This window comes from Zalophus californianus, chromosome 4, assembly GCF_009762305.2.
Source record: "Zalophus californianus isolate mZalCal1 chromosome 4, mZalCal1.pri.v2, whole genome shotgun sequence".
Taxonomy (NCBI): domain Eukaryota; kingdom Metazoa; phylum Chordata; class Mammalia; order Carnivora; family Otariidae; genus Zalophus; species Zalophus californianus.
Genome location: NC_045598.1, coordinates 98,905,340 through 98,927,628, shown reverse-complemented (window position 1 = coordinate 98,927,628; position 22,289 = coordinate 98,905,340). Strand labels below are relative to the sequence as shown.

Genomic DNA, 22,289 nt, shown 5'->3' with positions numbered 1-22,289 from the left:
CCCGCTTCCTGGCGCACGCCCTGACACCTTGAGCTGTTCCAGGCCTTTCTTATTTGGAGATTAAATCGCCATCCCTGCTGCTGCCTTCCAGAGTCAGGAGGAAAAGACGTGCGCTGCATCCAGACCCTGAAGCAAGCCCTTCCCCCGCCCCGCCCCCCCCCCCCCCCCCCCCCCCCCGCCGGGCCGCTGTGGCCTCCCGCCCTCTGGCCTGGTCGAGGCCCTGAAAGGCAGCTCTGCTAGCCCGGCCTCCCCGGCTGGCTGGGAGCCGACAGCCTCAGTGCCTGCGGGGACTTCTGCCCGGCAGCCCTTCTTCCTCATACCTGAGCCGGCCGCCGCCGCCTCACTCCCGGCCCGAGCACCCTATTTAAGGCCGGCCGGCCGGCGGGCGCTGGCTGTAAGTCACGGCGCCGGGAGGGCGGCGGCAGCTCCGCGTCCCCCAGCACCCAACACGCCGCGGGAAGGGACCCTTCCCCTCGCCATGGCTTCCCTGGGCCAGATCATCTTCTGGAGGTAGTGTACTCTTCCCTAGCTTGGCCGGTGAAGGGAACAGGGGTGAGGGCTTTGGGGGGCGCCAAGCAGGGCGGCACGGAGCTGCGCGCTGGGAATGGAAGGCACCAGTGACTGATGATGAGTGGGATTGCAGGGGAGCCCCGCTATACGGTCCCCTGGGATGAAGCAGGTGAGCCCGCTCTGACCCTTCTCTAGGGGTGTGACTTCCCAGTACTGCTGCGGAACCCACACCAACACCCGCCCTCCACCCCCAGCTCCAGGAGGGGGTCCTTCGTTCTCCTGGGGGCTCCCTGGAGAGGAGACCCCTGCGGCTGCTGCCGAGAAAGCAGGGATTTGCTAAGCGCCCCCCGCCCCAGTCTGCTCACCCTGGGGGCTGGGGCGGAGCAGGGAAGGACACAGGAAGAAAGAGCTTGGGAGGCTCAAATGCAGAAGGCAAGTAGAGCTGACAGGACACAGGGCCCGGGGCTGAGAGGAGGGGCGCCCATACATGAAGAAAGAAGAAAGCCCAGCCCTTACATTTTGCTCCTCTCACTTAGCTGCCTCTAGTTAACCTCTTTTCCCCTCAGGACATCACTTCCCTTTCTGCAAAGAAAGAGATGGAAAGTGAAGGAAGGGTTTTCCCCGAGAGGGTTGGTGATTCGATGTCGGTCACAACTCATGATGGTGTTTAGGAAGACAGGAAGGCTGGTACCTGTCGGTTCTAGGGGTTGTTCGCGAGACCAATCCCCTTAATTTCTAGGTGTCATTTCCGCGGAGGGGAAAAGAAGGGCGAGAAGGAGGAAAAGAAAGCTCAGCTTAACAGTGAAGTTTGTCAAGAGGCTGAGGGAACGTTGCTTCCCAGGGGCAGCCTGGAAAATTCTCTCCCTTCAAACAAAATGACAGCTCCCTCCCTTGTGTCCATCTGGAATAACTAGTCCTGCAGCAGGGGTTAGGGGGGTGGGGGGGGCCCTGTGTGGCCAGTAAAGGTGTTGGGCAGCACTCCCCTTCCGACAAGGACACTGCTCCCAGGAGAAGCAGCAGGTAGAGGGGGGTATGCACGGGGGTTTCCTGCCCTGCAAGAACGCCCCAGGAAGCGCCAACGTCAGAGGAACTGGTGTTTTGCCAGCACCTTCTATCTCCATGCCCTGGGCTAGGTGCCATACAGAAGTCTCCTTTAATCCTCGCCAGAGCCTGTGAGAGTTCATTATCACCTCAGAGAAGTTAAGTCCTGCGCTCAAGGCCACACAGCGTGCAGGGGGCAGGGCAGCGTTTAAATCCACTCTACCTAACTCTGAAACCCAAGCTCTCTCCTCTGGGCCAGGCTTGCGCCCCCTCCACCCCCGTCCCTGACCTGCCTGTCCCAGCTCCCCCCGCCCCCCCATTCCTCCATTCTGGTTCCATAGATCTGGAACACTCATGCAACAGAAGTGATTCTGTTGTCCCAAAGATGGATGTGTGGGCTTTCTAATAATACATTACAACCAGCCCGACTGGTTTGGTGGGAGGATTAGCAGGAAGTGGGTGTTCAAAATGCATATTCCCCCACCCTTTAGAGACCAAATGGAATCCACAGAGGCTCCTCTCCTTGGCCCCAGCATGCCTCATTTGCTATTCATGCTCTGCAGTTGCAAAAGCAGTGACAAGGCACAGAACAGCAGAGCTTTTGTGACAAAGAGACCACCGGGAAGAGGGTCAATGGGAAGAGGGTCAATGGGCGGGCTGGGTGGGAAGCAGGGTCTGGAGAATCCATCCCAGGGAACCATGGGAGCCCACCTGGGGGAACCCTGTGTCCACTCTTGGCCCTAACAAACCTTCTTTCTTTGCCATAATTGTCTTAATTCATAATAATTCCTTTTATTGAGGCGATCATGACCGTTGGTGATGTGGGAGAGCTTATGAGAGGGCCTGCCCATCCTCCGCAGGTCTGGTTGGTGGTGGATTACTTTCTTAAATAATTACCAGAGAGCTTAATACCTTCGAATCTCATGCTCAAAGATGCATGCCACTCAGGGATGGAATACCGATGTGCGGTTTCTACTATGTCTGACCTCCTTGGGATATTTAAGTACTGTGTGATCCGGATTTTCCTCCCCTCCTCCCATTATAGCTGTCAACAGGAGCAGCATTTGCCCATGGAACATTTGTTGAGTACCTGCTAGGAGTCCAAGGGCAGAAAAGTCATGACCCCTGCTCAACGAGGTTACGTTCTGGTCAACAACATTAACTGAGTACCTATTACATGCTGGGCATTGGACTAGGCACTGGGGCAAAAGCAGCTAAGACAGTGATGAGATTATAGCCTAATGAGGGAGAAGGACTCCCAAACAGATCATTCCAACCTGCTCTTCATAGGTCAAGAGATAATAAGAGCAGGAGGCAACAACAACACTTCCCTAACCTAAGGCTTTGGGGAAGGTTTCCTGAGCCAGGCGATGGCTGGATGGCTGGGTTAGGTCTTGAAGGATGAGTTAGTGTGATCCAGGTGAAGAGGGGTGGGAAGGACAGCCTATGCAGAAGAAAGAATAGAAGAGAACTCATAAACCAGCATGGGGTGTTGGAAAGCTACACGCTACTCTCCTATCATCATCGGAGTATGAGGCATGAGGGAGGGAGCAGGATGGGGCAGGAGAAGCAGAGCCAGGTCCTGCTAGGACTTACCTACCAGGCTCTAAGTTAGGAATTTGTTGTTGTGACAAGGAGCCAATGAAGGCTCTCAAGCAGGGGAAGCTTGGTGGTTTCCATCTTAGGTGGGTTACTCCTGAGGTAGCATGGAGGTTGGATATGAGGGCATTGAGCCTGGAGGCCAGGAGAAACAGTAGGGTAACAGTTGCGCTCAGAAGTATAAGGAATAACGAGGACCTGAAGTAGAGAATGATGGCGGGGATCTAGAGGGGAAAATCAATTCCAGAAACGTTTAGAACTGAAAATCAGTAATATATGATAAATCAATAGAAGGGGAGGGAGGGTGGTGCAGAGTAGATGAGGCAAAGGAAGGAGCCTAGAATGCCCCATGTTTCTGCATTGGACAGAGTGAATAGGGAAGAGTGAGGAGAGATGGGAGTTAGTTAACTCTGGTACATGATGCATTTGAGGTTCCCCTGGGACTTCCAGTCGGAGATGCTCAACAGGCAGTGGAAGGCATGAGGCTGAAACCGGGAGAAGTCAGGCCTGGAGACAGCAATTGAGAGTCATTGACCCATAGGCAGGGAATGATCACTTGGGATGTCTTCGAAGGAAAGCACATAGGGCGCCTGGGTGGCTCAGTTGGTTAAGCGACTGCCTTCGGCTCAGGTCATGATCCTGGAGTCCCGGGATCGAGTCCCACATCGGGCTCCCTGCTCGGCGGGGAGTCTGCTTCTCCCTCTGACCCTCTTCCCTCTCGTGCTCTCTATCTCTCATTCTCTCTCTCTAATAAATAAATAAAATCTTTAAAAAAAAAAAAAAGGAAAGCACATAGAGAGGGGCAAGGAGGCAGGGATGGGAAGCCAAAGAAAACCACCTTTCAAGGGTGGGCAGAGGAAGATGAGTCAAAGAAAGATCTGGGAGTACATGGTGGAAGAGGTAGGAAGAGAGCAGGATAGACAAGTCTCAGGGATGTCAACAGAGCAAAGTTTCAGAGAGGTCCCCGGGCTGGAAGGGATGTCATTCAGAGGCTCAGTAAGGTCTGGTGCTGATAGAGAGATCCACTCCGGATAAAAATATGGCCTATGCAGCGTTTCAGCTGGCATTGTCCAGAAAATGAAGAGAACATACTGCCAAGGAGACCCTGCACCCAAATGAGGCCAAGAAGGGACAGGGATGGCTCTGAGTCCAGCCTGAAGAAGGGCTCATGGGTGCACAGTCAGCAGAGAACACCAGACAGCTGTAACATCTGGTAGCTCTCCTTCCTGGAAACAGAGACACAACCATAGCAGAAATGAGGCCCAGCTCACACAGATTTCACATTTTTATTCTGCTTTCCCTCCCTTCATCCCCGTCTCCCCCGCTTCCTTCTTTCCTTCCTTCCTTTTCTCTGGATCCTTCATCTATTCTTATTCTGACTCTTCTATCTGAAGTGAGTTCTTTGGAGCATTTGAGACTGGGGGAAATCACCAGCTACAGTGGGATTAATGAAGATATGTCAAAGGAAGGAAATTACTGGGTGGAGAAAGAACAGGCATCTTTTTACCAGAAGAAGGTACATGACACACAAAATGAGGGAGGCTAGAACAAGAGCAGCTCAAGGAGCTTTGCTCTGCAGTCTTGGCTTCCCATTGTCGCATGTTTTCAAGCTGGTGGCTGGCTCAAACATACCGGACATTAATGGCCAGAGAAGACAGTGCTTGGCAACACAATGCAAGTTTGCCTGATGAGAAAAATCACGAAAGGGCTGGCGTGGAGAGGATCTCAGCACAGGTCATGATGATACTTGAAACCCCACTGAGGTATGAGATGGGCCCAACTTTCAGACTCTCTGAGCCTACAAAATCTAAGGCTTCAGGGCCCATCCCCCATGAACAGGACAGGAAGTTAGAAAATGAGATAAAACTGCACATTAGAAGAAAGACTTAAACAGGTGGCACCTGTGTTCCTGCCCCTATCAGAAGTACATCATCTTCTGAGCCTGGCACTTTTTCCCCATTTCCACCTCTTACGATGCCACTCCTCTCTTTGAACATTCAGCTCAAATGGTGTTTCCGCTTTGAAGTCTTCCTGGATCTTTCTGGTTGCAATCAATTGCTCCTTTTATGTTCGTGGTTGGCCATGTTGATGGATTTCTGTTCCTGGTGTCCATCTGTTTCCCTCTGTAGAGTTAGCCCCCTGAGGGTCTGGCCTTTGTCTTGTTCACTGTTGTATGAAGGCCGTGTAGCACCATGTCTACATATCTGCGCTCTCGGATCAGACTGTCTGGATTCAAATCCTCCTGCCACCTTGAACACGTATCCCACTGGAATTAGTCTAATTAGCCTCTGTGAGCCTCAATTTCCCTATCTGTAAGATGGGGTGACAGTAGTACCCAACTCCTAGGGTTATGTGAATGACATGTGATGATTATATGTCTGGCATACCCTGAGAACTCTATAAATGTTAGCTATTGCTAGAGTCATTACTTGCAATTCTACAATGCCCAGTACATGACTAGTTCTCTGTAAGAACTTATTAACCTCAACTCCATGACCCCACTGACCCTCCTGTCCCTTGAATAGATGTTCTCGTGAGACTATACTTTGGACAAATTGCCAGTGGGGTCTCCTAAGGACCGTTAACTCTAACAACACTCTGGAGAATAATCAGAGTTTTCTAGATTCTTGTTTAAAAAAAAAAAAAATCAAGTCCACCTCACCGTCTATTGTTTATGTGTCCGACACATAATCGGTCTCTCAACCAGAGAATGACTATGGTTTAGAATAAATGTCTGGCTCTGCCAGTATCAAGCATGAAAACAAATGAGGTGAGCTGGGGAGATCCTTGTGTATACAAGCTCAGCACGTAGATCTTACTGATGAAGCACTTTTGACATCAAGAGCCACAACCTCCAGGGGGCAGCTGGAGCTATGGAGACCTGACCAAGCCCTAAGGTAATGGTTAACTAGCTAAACCACCCCACACTCCTAATTATCTCCATTTCACAGATGCAAATGTTGAGGCAAGATGACTTGCTCAGTGTCTCCTAGCCAGCCAGTGGCCGGAACCAACTAGTTCCCACCTAGACCGCCATATTGACTGTTACTGGAAAAGTATCTTTCTAATCAGCTCTGCCTCATCTCCTGCCACTTGAAGAAAAAAACCCATCTCATCTCTGGCAAAACTCACTTCCTCTGGGACAAGTGACTGCCAGGGTTCTTAACCATGGAGGAGGGAGCTGTCCCCAGAACAGGCTGGAGCCTGTGGATTATCCACTCCCGGTTCGTGTTATTTCAAGTAGCACACAGCTACCTGAGCTCTAGATGAGTGAGCTGAGGAAGAAAAAGTGATTAAATTTCAGTGAGAATTACATACTTTCAGAACTTGAAAATTCAGACATTCATTGCTGAGAATGAAAATAAATAGTGTGACTTGCCCAAGGGTTATGCAGTTTTAAAAAGTGGGTACAACCGAGGTCTGTCAATAATCCTATATTGTTCAGTGTCCCTAGTGTTGGATGGCAGTCAACCATGATTTACCCAAACAACAAGGCTCCCTCAATTGGAGAGACCAAAGCTTCCTCCACATTTACCTTTGACATATAAAGAAGTGGAAATGATGTTGGTACTAGAATTAAGCTGACGTGTGTTCATATTCCAGCTCTCCATATTCCTAGCTGGGTGACCTCAAGTACGTTACTTAACCCCTCTGTGTCTTCATTTCCTCCCCAGTCAATTGGGGTTAATAACACTACCTACCTCATAGAGTTGTTGTCGAGACTAAATGAGATAACACACAAGAGAGGTTGAGAGCGGCACCTGGCAGGGTTAGCGCTTTATGTAGGAGTTACTCTTATTCAGTTATTGCCTCCCACTGTTTTTACAGAATAACAAAGTGATTTGGAGGGAGGGAGAGGAAGGACAAGTCCAACAGTGGCAGCTCGGGTTAAGAGACCTCAGCGCCTGAAGTCTGAATTGTTCTGGGGTTTCAGTCAACTGGAGATAGCTTCTTTTCTAGTCCCTGTTTGGTGAGATATGGGAACAATCTTGGCCACTGGAGGGGCAACACACCCTACAACACTCCAAGCCAGTCTCCTGAGGGCAGCGGCAATAGCCCCACCTGGGCCTGTTAGAAATGCAGATTATTTCTGGTACCGCCCCCCACCAAGACCCACTGAATCACAGCCTGGGGGTGGGGCCCGGCAATGTGTATTAACAAGCCATCCAGGAGATGCTGATGTGCTCTCAAGTTCCAGAAGCTCTGTAATAGCGTTCTCTCTGCACTCTTGATTCCTCGGGGAAAGCACGAGGATTTAATCCAGACAGAGATAGATTTCACCCGGGATCATTTATCATCCCACAGTTCTCCTTAAGAAATGTTCTATAGAGGGACAGATGGGCCTTGATGAAAACAAAGGGAAAACATGAAGTTTCTGCAGGTAAGAAACCCAGGTCATATTTCTCTTTATATTAGCTTCCCGCAATCCCAAACCATCTGCCTGGAATGTTTCAGATTTACTAGCCCATCACTTCCAAATGTATTCCTACTACTCCCAGCACAGCAGTAATGGGAGGAAGGGCAGACAGTTTCCCCTCTTTCTTTTTCCGCGATTTAGAATGAAAAATTTCGTAGAATAAAAACCATGAAAGATTTGAGAAAGGGAGAGAACATCCGTACAATTTAGGGGTATTGAATTGTCTCTTTTAGCTCCCTAAGGGCTCCTCATTGTGCTCCCTCCCACCTCCCCCACCCAAAATGGCCATTTCATACCTCTCTTCTCTTCAGTCCCCCCCACCCCCCTCCCACACACACCTCCCGCCCCAGTCTCAGATGATTTTCCTGCTATATCCTTCGCTGAGAAAATAGGAGTCAGCAGACAAGTACTCCTTCATCTTTCCGCTTCCAAAACTACCTGCTATACTCACCTGTACCCTTTTTCTCTGCCTCCCTTCCTGGTACGGAGGATGAGTCCAGCTCCTATCAAAGAGCAACCCCTCTGTGCCCTGGATCCATGGGATCCATTCGATCTCGCCTGCTCCTCGAAAATGCTTCTACCAGCCAGCATCCGCCGTCCTCCCTCCGCTCATCTTGTATCCCCGTCACATGCAGCCCACAGTCAGTGTTTGCTATCTTCAAGGGGAAAACCTCTCGAAGCTTTATAGCCTCTCCAGCAGCACCACCCCCACCCCTCGGCCCCCGTGCCCCCATGTCTCTTTTCCCTTCTCAGCAAACTTGCCGAGACAGAGCTGTCTGGAGTTACTGATGTGAGATTTGCGGCATCGTGGAGGGAGTACAATGTGGTTCCTAGCACAGACTGGAGCCAGGCTGCCACTTTCTAGCCATGTGGCCTTGGGCAGGTTATTTATTCTCTCTGTGCCTGGGTTCCTCATCCGTAAAATGAGGATGATGTGAGAATCTGCATAATAAGACTGTGAGAATTGTGTGAATTAATACATATAAAGCACTTAGCGGACCCTTATTGTAAACCATGATTTTGTCCCCACTCTACCAAGATATTGCTCCTGTCACTGCCAAACCTAATGTTGACTTCTGTGTTCCTATTTTCACAACAGCGTTCAACGCATATGTCCCACTACCTACTTCTTGATCTCTTTCCTTGGTTTCCATGATACACTCTCCCGATTCCACCCCCCTTCCCCTGTGATACTGGTATGATCTCTTGGGGTTCACCTCTGCTTCTCTATGCCTGGCCCTGGTTTGAGGATAGCTACACCCTCCTCTGCTGCCCCGTATACAACTGGAAACCAACCAGGTCTTCCTCTGGGGAACCTGCTCTGCTATGAGGCCCTTCATTCATTTCCTATATTTGATGATTGGTTCTACTCTGCTAAAAAGCTTCAAGGTCCAGGAACAAAATATAACAGTATAGGGACAATTATCCTTTAAAGGGGCTGGCATAAGCTTCAGGGCTGGGACGGAGTCCCATAAGGATGCCAGGGTAAGTTGTGTACTAGCAGGTGCGGTGTGGGAGGATGGCCATATTGGGCCACGCTTCTTGGAAACAGCCTCGGGGCCTAGCAGGATTCCCCCATCTGCCTGCCTCTCATTCTGCTCAACCCATTATCCTGTCGCATCAGAGCATCATGGAGTCCAAGCAGCATGCACGATTCAAATACCTAATAATCTCTGTGTTTAAGTGCCTGAGACAGTGGTTCCCAAAATGAGACCAACGGACACTGATACTGCAACAAAATTTTCCCCAGAAGAGTTCGGTAGTCAAGCAAATTTGGAAGTGTTGAATATTCTTAGGTTGTACCATATGAAATTGTCAATGTTCACTTGTTTTCGACCTACAGAAATGGTAATTTCAAAAGGTTCAACCTAAAATGTACTCTTCTGGGACATTCACTTAGGCATGGTAGCATATTAAAGTCCTAAAGGTAAAGAAATTTGTTTGATTGTGATTGATGCAATGTTAGGAAAATGTAATCCTTTTTACAGTAGTACTTATTAATAAACATCAGGACACACTTCAGGAATCTAGGGGCCCGAGTAATTAGGAAAGAACAGAAGTCATGAATAGAAAAAAGCACATTACCGTGGGAGCCGGGGAGCAGCATCGGGGACTGAGCAAATGCACGGGAGGAAAAGAGCAGGCTGGTATTTTCCGTCCTGGGAATGCCCGCCCATCTTTGATAGCCAGAGTCATATTTTCCAGACCTTCCCCTTATACAGTAATTCTTCCCTGATTAACCTTCTTCCAAATAGACTTTTTTGTAACTGACTTCTGCCCTTTTCTCCCGCATAAAGTATAGGGAGGATTCATGGGGGACATCAACAGCTCGCCCCATGTTCCTCAAATGAGAGATACTAAATAAGCATGGGTATTATGTTGACTGCCCTCTCATTATTATAATTATTAATTAGGTTATCTTTTCCGGGTATTAGCATCATCCCAGTTCATAGGTGCTCATCTAATATGCTTACAGCTGTGAGGTGAGCTCAGCTCATCTGGATGCAGGGAGGAGTCTCAGCCCTGATGTCCTCAGGGACCATCTCACATGTGCTCTGTGAAGAACGTGGGCACGTGGCCAGGTCTGCATTTGTTGCTCTCCAGGCACCGGAGGCGAATGTCCATGACAGAGAATGAAATTGTTGGACAGGGTCGATTCAGGTAGAAGAGAGTGAGACACGGGGCTCGGCCAGGACTAAATCCTCAGTGCTTTCACCCTTCCCACCCCCCATCCCACGGTCTGGAATTCTTCCCCTGAGAGAGCCTTTAACAGGCTTCTCCGTCATTCATATGCAACCTAATGGCCATCACTGTGACAGACCCTCTGTGCACCCACTAGGCATTTTGACAATTTCTGTCAGCCTCTGTAGTCATCTAGCAGGTGTGAGGTGCAGAGAGGTATTATCTAATACTCTGGGGAAGTGCGGGGTGAGAGTTGATAGGTATGGTGTCGCTTCCCTATGAGAGCAGAGAGTTCATTAAAGTTGTTAATTGTAGCCTGGCGGGACTTAAGTGACATCAAATGGGGCCCTGGCAGTTTTGTGTCCTGCGATGGAAGACACTGCCCAGAGTGGGCATGCTTACAAAAGAAATGCTTCGCCTGCCAGGGGCATTGCTACAAACACACTCAATTGCCAGGAAGGGTAAAAACAAGCCTTTTTGATTTCTCAGGATGTAAGTGAAAACAAAGCCTTTGACTTAGGGATGCTGAAAGCGTGAACACGGATAAGCCTTGAGCAGGCCACATCATCTTTCAGATCCTCACATCTCATGTGTCTTCTACCCGTAAAAGTCAAATGATCTTCATGATATTTGGAGAGCTCTGAGAGCCGCGGGAAGGGAAGGGGCGTGGACATTGCTACTTCTCTTCAGCTGCATGCTAGCTGGGAAGAGGGTAGAACTTGGAACCACAGGGGTCTGACTCAACTTCCCTTTCCAAATCTATATTGTGTAATAGGCCAGTCACTTAATTTCTCCTGTTAAGCAAGGACAACAAATGGACCTCCCAAAACCGCCCTGAGGATCAAAGGTGATTAGGCACAGTTGATGATCATGGCAGTGACATTGACAGCAACACAAAGCTCTCTTGCGTTACTTGACATGTCTACATCTTTAATTAGAAGCGGTCTCACCCATTTGAAGAAGATAACTTTTAAAAAGCACCAAGACCCATACACTGTGGACTTTAAAATAGGCAGAAGTATCAAAAGCAATGGTCATACATGTCCTATCATCTGTTTCCCTTTGGGTCCAGCTTTCAAAGAGTCTGTCCGTGTTAGGGATGTAGCCCCACATTTTGGATCTCTCAGACAACAACTTATATCAATTCTGGTGTTGGCCTTCTTGTAGGGTTACCTTACAGTCCCACAACCTTATAATCAAGGCCTCCAGTATTGGGTTCTTCCTGTGTCAATACGGTTCTACAAGTTCTGCATACATTACTGATTAATTTAACAAATATTTATTGATCATCTCTTTTGTACCTGGCACCAGAGATCCTAGGGTTTCAGTCACGTACCAGGTGTAGGGCCTAACATCATTCAGAGTACAGATGAGAAGAGGCAGATAAATAAGCACATAATTATAATACAGTATGCTATATGCCACTGCAGGCCAGTTTCCGAATGCTTTGAAATCAACTTCTAATCCAGCATTGGTGATTAGAGAGACCTTTTGAAGGAGGTGGCTTCTGAGTGGGAATTAGTGAGGCAAGGAGAAGTGGGAAGAACATCCAGGCAAAGGGCAAGACCTATGAGGTGGGGCAGGATGTGAAGATGAGTGGGAAGGCAGAGCAGGGACCAGAGTGGCATCAGGAGAGACCAGCATGGACTAGATTTAACCTTCTCAACAACTGAAGGGGCGCCTGGGTGGCTCAGTCAGTTGAGCATCTGCCTTTGGCTCAGGTCACGATTCCAGGGTCCTGGGATCGAGTCCCACATTGGCCTTGCTTGGTGGGAGTGTGCTTCTCCCTCTGCCTGCTGCCCCCCCGCTCGTCTTCTCTCTCTCTCTCTCTAATAAATATGTAAAATTAAAAAAAAATTGAAAATGTTGGCTTTCATCCCCCGGTTTTGCAGCTGAGTAAATTAAGGCTTAGGGTGCTGTGAGAAAGTGAAGGGAGATGTCCGGGGGAAAGACTAGAAGATGTGCAAAACCAGCAGAGGAGATCAAATCACTTTTGAGAACGATTTTCAAATGAGTGAGGAGAGATGATGAGGTCAGGAAGCCTTTGGTTAAAGGCAGGACTCTGTGAGGCCCGTTGCTTATACTTTCTGCAAGGGATCATAAATTTCACTACTTCACCACGATCACAACTGTTGAATATAATACATGCAAAGGGAATCGAAAATAGAGTCTAGATCTATCTGCCTCCAAAGTCTATACCCTTTCCTAGTTTAGAAAGAAATTTATTGTATTTTATTTTTAATGCTAAGAATAAGTGGTTGCAGCAGCTGGGGAAGTCGGGGTGCCCGGACTGGTGGCAAGGTGACTCTTACGAGGTCAGTCTCTTTAGGTCCAAAGGCTTGATGACTATACTGTGTCAAGAGCCCAGCTCCCCAGGAGCCTCAGTGCCAAGACCCCAAATGCCATGTTCCACTGCCTTTCTTTAAAAGCCCTTCGAAGTAAAACTGTAAGTGTCAGCAAAGGGGGATATTGGTACGAGAAGGAGGTGTTTTGATACCGCAAAGCTATCAGGTCCTTGGCCCTTTTGAGGCACCAGAAGGACTTTTTTCCTTAAAGAGGTCCCCCAAAACCTCTGTGCTTAAACTGTATGAGAAGACTAAAATTTTGAAAGCTTTTGCGGCACCTGGCTGGCTCTGTGAGAGGAGCATGTGACTCTTGATCTTGGGGTTGTGGGTTCAAGTCCCACACTGGGTGTAGAGATTACTTAAAAATAAAATCTTGAAAGCAAACAAACTTTGAAAGCTTTTGACCATGACCAAAGCTGGAAGAGAGAAAAAGATAAATCTGGCTGTTTTCTCATATTTCCAGGTTGATATTTTCTCATAGCCAAATTCCTAGATCAACAAAATGCTCAACTTCCATAGATTTAGCAAATAGGTAATTATAGTTGCCCTAATACTGACCCCAATATATTCCATTTCTTCTAATAAAGGTATTATCTGAATGTAAATGCTAATTTTCCGAGGCAGAAAATATGGGGCTTACAAGAGAATCTGTTTAATATGTGTATAGAGGATCCTGCTAGCTTCCCCGTTTCCTACCCTTAAGGCAAGTACAGTTGTAAAGAGGTGAGTTGCAAGATGGTGGGCTTTCACTGGCATTCCCCAAAGGTGCCAAACTGTGAAGGAAGTGTTTTTCATTTATCCGAAAATTCTGGGGGCTCCTGGTGCTGCCCACCTGGGCCTCCTGGAACTGAGGTTGTTCTCGAACCATCATGTTGGGCAGGTGTGAACAGTCTATCACGTTATGAACACTTCTGCTTACTTAAGACGAAGACAAACCAGTTCTGTATGACTTCTAGTCCGTATGCACTGGGTCCTGGCTCTGGCTCTGACTCTGACAGTGTAAACCACTGACCCCCTGTTTTAACTGTTTCTGTTTTAACGGCATCACGTTGAAAGAAGCCTGTTCACCCGCCATCTAAAAGACAGGTCAAACCTAAAGAAAATAGTGTTTTCTTTGCAAAATGTGTTTTCCTTATTTGTTTACATATGCAAAGTGGGATTAGTGTGGAAACTTTGGGAAATACAGGAGAGCACAAAAGAAAAAAATATCAAAATCTTTATCATCCTTAGCTGAGGGATAATCACCATTACTATGTCCTTCCAGTTTTTCCCTCGGTATTCATATTTAATAAATGATATCATACAGTGTACATTATCTTAGATACTTTCAGGACGCCTAGGTGGCTCAGTGGGTGGAGTGTCTGACTCTTGATCTCGGGGTTGTGAGTTCGAGCCCCATGTTGGGTGTGGAGATTATGTAAAGAAAATAAAATCTTAAAAAAGAAACTACTTTCTATTCGCTGGCTTTGGGAACATGTTTCATATAAATAAATATTCTTGGGTGATGTGATTCTTTATGACTACATAATACTGCCTCTAAAATGAACCTTAATTCACTCACTCAGTTCTCTGTTCTTGGACATGTAGGCTGCTTTCAGTGAGTTGCCCACAATTACTATGTTAATTTTAACTAACCCTGTAGTTGCCATCCTTGGGAGGGCGTCCCTTTGGTTCTTTAGAATGAGTTCTTGGAAGTAGAATTACTGGATGGAAGCTTACTAGGTACATTGTAAGCCTTCTGATGTGCGTGGACAAATTGTCCCCCTCTCCTCACCCTATAGTTTGCACCCACTCACACCCCTACCAGCCATCTAGACTTCTGAAAATAATAGTGTCTGCCTAGGCCTTTTCCAGGACTAGCACTAACCCCTTGCCAAAGTTTCGATAAAGAAAATGGCAAATTTTGTATCTAACGTTCCCACTTTTTCCCATTTCCAAGGCTTTCTTTTTCATGCCTTAGCCTCCTTAATTTACCCACCATCCCTACTCTCAGTAAAGTAACTAATACACTCATTTACACCCAGGTCTCAGGGACTAACGAGATAAAATATTATACTACACATTTTAATCAGTAACAAAACCAAAGGGCTAAATTTCTTATAGGATTTCACTTGATTATCAAGCTACTGATGGGAGAGATTGTGGCGTAGAGAAAGTCCCAGAGGTAGTAAAACAGAGGGTCAGCTCTTCCCCTTACTCCCAGGGCTGCCCTTTGCCGAGTCTCTTATATGGAGTGACAGAGGAAACAATGAAATATTCACAGCCCCTTCCTTCTCTACCCAACCCCTCAGGAAAATCTTGGGTGTTTTCTGCTAAATCTCCCCACCCTCCTGCTCATAATGATGAATTCAATGGAATAAACCAAGCAGAGAACACTGCGAAAGGTCTAAGAGGAGAGAGGATTTGCTGGTGAGAATGGACTTAAAGTTATGGGGAGAAGAAACCAGGGAGTGGACTTCAGGGAGAGTTTTGGGGAAATTTCAAGAAGGAAAAGCTTGGGTAAGCTCATAAGAAGGATAGAAGTTGCAAAGGAGGATTTTTGGGGTTGGTATTTCTTTGATAGTGGCACTGTCAAAAACTAGACCACAGGATATCTGGGCTTTCCATAGGTTATAATGAGATCATGTCTTTAGATCCACCTGGGTGGCTCAGTCAGTTAAGTGTCCGACTCTTGATCTCAACTCAGGTCTTGATCTCAGGGTTATGAGATCGAGCCCCGTGTGAGGCTCCATGGGGAGCCTACTTAAAAAAAAAAAAAATCACGTCTCTGGAGCTAGACAATACTTATGCATAACAATGAGGAGCTGATTTCTAAATGTGTATTTATATTTAGCTACTCATTTTAATTATTCATATAAAATCTTTCCAAAAAGGTTATTTGAGGAGAGATAACCCTGAAATAAAATATGGACTGCCATTCAGTTGGGCTGCCTCGTGGACATATTTTGGCTCAGTAGAAGAAGAATACGTTCCAAAATCAGATCAGCTCAGTTTGGTATTTATCAAATGCCTAGGATGAGTCAGGCACTATGTCTGACAGGGGAATAAATGTGACTGATAGATTGATTCAGCATGACCAGTAGGTTCTAATCAAAGCAAAATTTTATTTTTCTCTCTCTCTCTGACCTTTTAAAGTGCATTCAGTAGGGAAATACATGACAAAACTTCCGAAGGCTCCGATGAAAACTTGGCCTTCTCCTCAGCTCCGGTCCCGGGAAGGTGCACTTCTCACATGACTCAACGCTCAGGTCCCCTCCCCCTGGTGGACTCGCCATGACTTGAGGATATCTGGCCTGTTGGACAAACTCATGTATTCCTTGCCTCATACAAGGGCAAATGACCTCCAAATGCAGCCCTGTGTTCCTTCTGCCCCCCATCCCCCCCACCTGAACCCCGGTCTCCGTCTCTTTCTCTCTCACTGACCTGTTCTAGACCATATTAAATGTCTCCAGTATGATTTAAGGTCTAGCACATGGTGTCACAACACACGCCAACTTTGTGCTTTGTGCATCAGTGATGGGGAGGAGTTATATTCTCAGAAACAACCTCACAAATCTTCTCTCCCTACTCTGAGCCCCTGTTGTAACCTTCATCTGATTGAGGTGTCTCGAAATCATGGGCCTGGCTGTCAAAGATCCCCTTTTAAAAATCTGCACAGTGGCATGGGATCTTGCTTTGGTATGCAGCATCTATTGTATCTTGGAACCCCAGCTGAAATTTTAAAGTTAAGAACCTATTACGCAAAAAGGAAAAGGGACAGTGCCTGTTATTGAGAAGTTTGGAGGAGACCAGGGGAGACACAAATGTGTAAACAGATCATTTCAATTTGATGTGACAAGCATCGGGATAGAAACATATACTGGGGACAGCGAGGACCCGGAGACAGCTTCTGATACATATTGTCGCCGCTTTCCCTCAAACATTATCCGGAGGAAGGCCATACGCAGAAGAATGAGGAGTCCATGTGGTTTACAAAGGAGCTCAAAGAATATGGTGTCTTCCTGGGAACTTCATGCTTCAGAACAAAAGCTACTGAGGTGCCCCCTCGTTGCCCAAGTGCCTGGGGAAATGGAGAGATTACAGGTGTGGGGAATAGTGTATAATTGGTTAACGTGGGTAGGAAAAGGGTCTTTTTCTAAATATTTGAAAGGAGGCCCGGAAATCTTAGCAGCCAAATAGTAATCCTCTCTGAATCTGCCTCGAGAATGTACAGACACAGGGCAGGTTCTGGGGCCAGGGCGACTCCGAAGCATGTCACTGTGTGTCCCCGGCTCCGTGGCATCCGTGAACTCAGAGGACACATCTGCCCAAACACAGCCCCGGCTATTAGGAGTGGAAAGGGAAAGTAAGGGGCCCTGTCCACTAGAGCTGCCTTCTCATTCTCTGCATGTTACCTCCCCTCCAATTTCCTTCTTTTCCTTTGCAATAAATAGCTCATTGCACTTTCTCAGCCCGCATCCCCAACCCAAAACCTGGCCTTATGCAACTGTCAGGAAAATACTGAACGGCTAAGAATGAGCTTGCTCCTCTAAGACTGCTGAGGCAGGGGACAAGCGTGCTGTGACCAGTTAGGGCCTCAGCTGAACTTTATGTTGCCGAGCCCAGAACCCTAGAGATGTCCCACCCAGCTGTCCAAACAGGTCCAATCCTCTTCCCACACGGAGAGGAACCTACCATGGCCACACGTCCAACAGGCCTGTTATACTTTTAGTTATGTTACCTATTGTCCCTCCGAGCCATTGACAGAGCCCAGAAAGTCAAGTAGTTATGCATCGAAACTACCCCTTTCAGACCCCTCACACATGTCAAACCACTGTTCCCATTTTTGGAAGGATCACTCCCCCCAACCAGAGACCATTTTGGAGTAGTGAAGCAGCATTTCATGCCCAGGGGATCCCCCACCCTGTTAAAGTCTGACTCCTCTGGCAGGCCCTGGAAACCTCCTTTGGGAGAATGGGGCTGGCTTTCACTGGGTAGTAGGAAACCTGGCCGGATGGAGAGGTTCCAACATCCCCAACAGTCATCCCTGCCTCTTGTCTTCTGGGCCCCCAGTCTGTGTTGCCCCATCCCCATGGCCATCCTGGGTTTCTCAGCTCTGGTGGCCACCAGAACTTGACTGAAATATGATAGATCATTTCTGTCCTTGGTTTGGGTAAGATATGCCTAGAAAAGGGGGGAAAAACTAAGAGGCCACTGTAAATATGAAACTAACAAGGCTAGTTTCTTATCCTGACTTCTGAAATCTAAGTCAAGATAGATGTGGCTGGGGCAGCTTTAAGAACTTTGGCATTACTTCCTTTTCTCATCTCCATCCAGCCTAGCGAGAAACAAAGCTAATCAGTTTCTAGACCAAGGGAAAATCGGAGAGGCATTTCCCCCAGGCCTGGTAGGATTCTTGGTCCTCGACAGAATCTGCTTCTAACTGTCTCTGCAGGAGACCTTCCTCTCCTGATTCCACCCTCCACCTCTTTGGCCTGGAGAACAACACAGTTTGTATCCACCATCACCCTGCTTCTTCGCACTGGAGAACAACACAGTTTGTAACCACCATCACCCTGCTTCTTCGCATGGACCTTGGCCTCTTGGGAGAGGAAAGGAATATAATATTTTTAGAGCCTTTGCTACATACCAGGCATTATCCTACAGGTGTTATATACACAATGAAGAAAGGCACCAAGTAAAGAAGGTAGTTCCCTCCCTGGCCTTCAACTATTTCTCCCTCGAGTTCAGAGCATTAGAAAGATGAGAGTGGTACCCACTAATGCCCCACCAACCCGCAGGTAATCCAAAGTACAAAAAAATACGAAACCTTAACACTCACATACAAAAAAACGTATACATGAGTTAAAATTAAAACCACTTGCCTCCAGTTTCCCTGATTGGAGGACAAACTGAAACTTAACTTCGATCTCTGGTCCCATTGTGAGTGTTGGTCAGGGGTGGGAGGGACAGGTTGCCATTTCAGCTGTGCTAATGCCACAAGGTCATGCTCATGAAGAGCCCAGGGCTGCCTGGGCTTTAGGTGCTGCCCAATAAAGTTTGCTTTCGCCCATCTCTTGAAGTTCTGAAAGCTTGGACCCCTGGACAGCAAAGCTCTGTCTGTCACTTGTTTCTTTAACTTGTTCAATATTGCCTGAAACAAATTTTCTGGATGACCATTAAGACTGAGTCCTCCCCGTAGCGGAGGTATAAATCTTACTTTTCAGTTCTTGTAGCATCATCTAGTAGTCTGTCAACTGGGCATGAAGCCTTCATGTTGGGTGTCGTATTCCCTCTGTATCATATCTTGTGTAACACCTGCTGGGCACTAGAACTATACTTCATATCTTGCATTTCCTGTTCTCTTAGCACTCTGAAGATACCATTCCATCATTTTTTTCTGACATCCCTTGTGACTTTAGAAAGCAAGCTATTAGTTTGTGATTCCTTTCTGGGTAATTTGTCTTTTCTCTCTGACCGTTTTTAAGATCGTTTTGGTCTTTGCTCATCAGCTGCGTTATGGAATGTCTTGTAGCTTTCATTTACCCTGCTTGAGATTCACTGAGCTTCCTGAATCTGAAAATTGGGATCTTTCATAAATACTAAAAAATACTCGGTCTTTTTCTCTTCGGCTATTGCCTCTCTCTCTCTCTCTCTCTCTCTCTCTCTCTCATTCTTTACCTCTGATATATATTAAAATTTCTCATTTTGGCCTTGGTGTGTCATACCCTCTTTTTCATATTTTTCATCTCTTTGTTTCTCTATACCGCATCATGTGTAATTCTTCAGCTCTTACTTCTGCTTAACCGAGTCTTCCTTCCAGTTGTATACAGTTGTAACTGAACTTGTCCCAGAACTTTAAGTTTTGATGATTTATTTTCCATTTCTAGATGTTCTGTTTGGTTGTCTTTCAAACCTTTATCCGGTCAGATTGAGTCTTTTGCTCCTTCCTCAAGCTTTCCATTCTCTCCTTCCTTCATTTGAACACATTGAAAAGTCTTATTTTATATTCTGTACTCCATGGTTTCAGTATCTGAAGTCTTTTTGTTCCAGATCTGCTGCTTGCTTCTACCAATTCTTGTTCACGGTACCTTTTTCCTTGTGATTTTTTATTATGAGCTTATATAGTCCGGGAAATTTGACCTGCTGAAATCCGTTGAGGCTTGGATTGAGAGTGTATGTCTTCAGAGAAGGTTTGCTTTTGCTTCTATGAGGCATTGGCCCATTAGCAATGAGGAACCCTTTCCACTTGATTCTTAGTTTAGGTTCCTTTGGAGCCAGAGGCCTTGTGAAATCAGGCCTCAGACCTGTGTGACAACTGGCTGGTATACACACCATCTCAGGGTAGTGCTGCCTTCTCTTCCCCTGAAACCAAGACCAAATGAGGTGGTCGCCCTTTGGAGGAGTGGGGGGTCCTGGATTATGTGAGTCTCTAATTCAGAGTCCGCAGCTTGCGTGGTCCCTCAGCTTTGCCTCCGTCTTCAGCACAGCTCTTAAGATGGAAGCTTTTGGCCACGAGACAACATAGAAACCACTACGTGCTGCTCCTACCTGTCTGGATTCATGAGTCTCTTTCATTTTAGCCTCTGCCAACCTCTCCTACACTCTTGCCAGCAAAACCAGTGTTCAAAAAACGTGTGTGCGGTTTTTGGTTTGATTCAGCATGTAGAGCATTTTTAAAGCAGGATTGTTATTTTTTAAAGGATATTTATATCCACTGTTGCTGGAAATTTAAATTTTCCATTCCCCAATGAGTTCCTTTTTCTTGTAGAGGGACACCTCTATTTTGTAAATCACTGGTGGAGAGAAATGACTGAAAGGACCCAAGTTTAACAAGTCATCAAACACAGCAGTGATCAATTAATTCCATCTCCAGGTTCAGGTCCCGTCTCCCCACCCCCACTTCTGCCAACTAGGTCTTCTCCTATTTCCTGCCCTCCCAGGCAGTGTGTTAGAATTCGTGGCACCGGGGCGCCTGGGTGGCTCAGTCGGTTAAGCGACTGCCTTCGGCTCAGGTCATGATCCCAGGGTCCTGGGATCGAGCCCCGCATCGGGCTCCCTCCTCCGTCCGCGGGAGGCCCGCTTCTCCCTCTCCCCCTCCCCCTGCTTGTGTTCCCTCTCTCACTGTCTCTCTCTCTGTCAAATAAATAAAATCTTAAAAAAAAAAAAAAGAATTCGTGGCACCAGCAAGATTTCATAGACCCTAATTTTTAAAAAGATTATCTTCCTTTAGAGAGGAATATAAATGATAATTTCTCCCATAAAAGGCTGCTCGAAAGTTAAGACTGCATTAGTTTCCCTTAGTAACACAGCATGGATATTTGATTTATTCATTAATTCAACAACTTTTAAATACTACACGCTCGATTCTTTGAGGGAAGCCTTCTCTAAGGCGAAGCATTTATTTAACAAACATTTATTAAATCCCTACCATGTTCTAAGAACTGGGAGAATAGCAGGAATAAAACACGGAGGCAAGAAACAGCCTGGCATCTTTAGGGGCCCAGAGCGGTTTAGAAGAGTTGCAACACGGAGGTAGGGGGCCAGGTGTGGGGCAAGAAATGGAATGAAGTGTCCAACATTTATGTAAATTCTTCTTGAGCTTGTATTTGTGTTCAAACTGTTTAAACTTTCCAGAATTCATATACATTCTTTACCTTTTATGCTCAAATCAATGTTTTATATTTAGATTTAAATTTTAAGCTTTTACTAAAATACGGTATTTGAATATGTAGAAGTCTACATCAGACGATAAAACAGAAATTTTGTGTTTCCTCGTAGCCCTGTAACTGATTAATTCCTGGGTTAGTGCCAAACCCTGGGCCAGCCATGGGTTACGCTCACAGAGGATTTTCATTTTTTTTAAATTCAATTAATTAACATATAATGTATTACTGGTTTCAGAGGTAGAGGTAAGTGATTCATCAGTCTTATATAATACCCAGTGCTCATTACATCACCTTCTGTCCTTAATGTCTATCACCCAGTTACTCCATCCCGCCACCACCACCCCCCCCCCCCCCGCCCCTCCAGCAACCCTCAGTTTGTTTCCTAGAGTTAAGAGTCTCTCATGGTTTGTCTCCCTCTCTGGTTTCGTCTTGTTTTATTTTGTTCTTCTCTTCGCCTGTGTTCCTCTGTTTTGTTTCTTAAATTCCACGTAGCAGTGAGATCATATGAGAGTTGTCTTTCTCTCACAGAGGAGTTTAACTCAAGGATGGACCCGAGGACAGGGTGTGTCTCCACTCCCATCCTTGGTGTGAGCAGCCCAGGCCTTGTGGCTGAGGAGCGTGGCTCCAGCAGGCCGGGCCCTCAAGGAACGGGCCAGGCTGTCTAACTGCCGCACGTCCATCCTCCCGAGCTTCCTTCAGCCACACCTGCAGAACCGTGCCCACGTCTACACAATGAGAATGTGGGTCCTAGCAGGTGAGGTTTCGTGGTGGACCTCGGGGTCGGACTTTAGGAAGATGGAACAACATATCCCTTTTGATTTCCGGGATACACTGGTCTGCTTGTCACTGGGGAGCTTTCCTGCTATGACTGAGATACAGTGAATGACAGACGCCTTGGGGGGTACAAATATGACATTGTATCCCATTTCAGAACACAGAGGCGTCAGGCCGCCTGACAGGTATATGTGCTCCAGTAAAGATCTGAGGGTGACAGATAGACTTGTTTCCAGCTTTCTTAATGAATAAACAATGAGCTGATCCCAGGAC

General features: G+C 46.9%; 1 protein-coding gene across 3 annotated transcripts in view; it reads left to right on the top strand.

Annotated features, from left to right (window-relative positions):
- Positions 1-272: 272 nt before the first annotated feature.
- The window catches only part of VTCN1 (V-set domain containing T cell activation inhibitor 1), a 55,026-nt gene continuing 33,009 nt past the window's right edge, over positions 273-22,289 (top strand). For 2 of the 3 annotated variants that reach the window (XM_027617003.2, XM_027617002.2), the window contains exon 1: positions 273-510. In XM_027617003.2, the coding sequence (XP_027472804.1) occupies positions 479-510 (32 nt within the window). In that variant the 5' untranslated portion in view covers positions 273-478. The remainder of the gene's footprint in view (positions 511-22,289) is intronic. The other variant, XM_027617004.2, reaches the window with a different exon arrangement.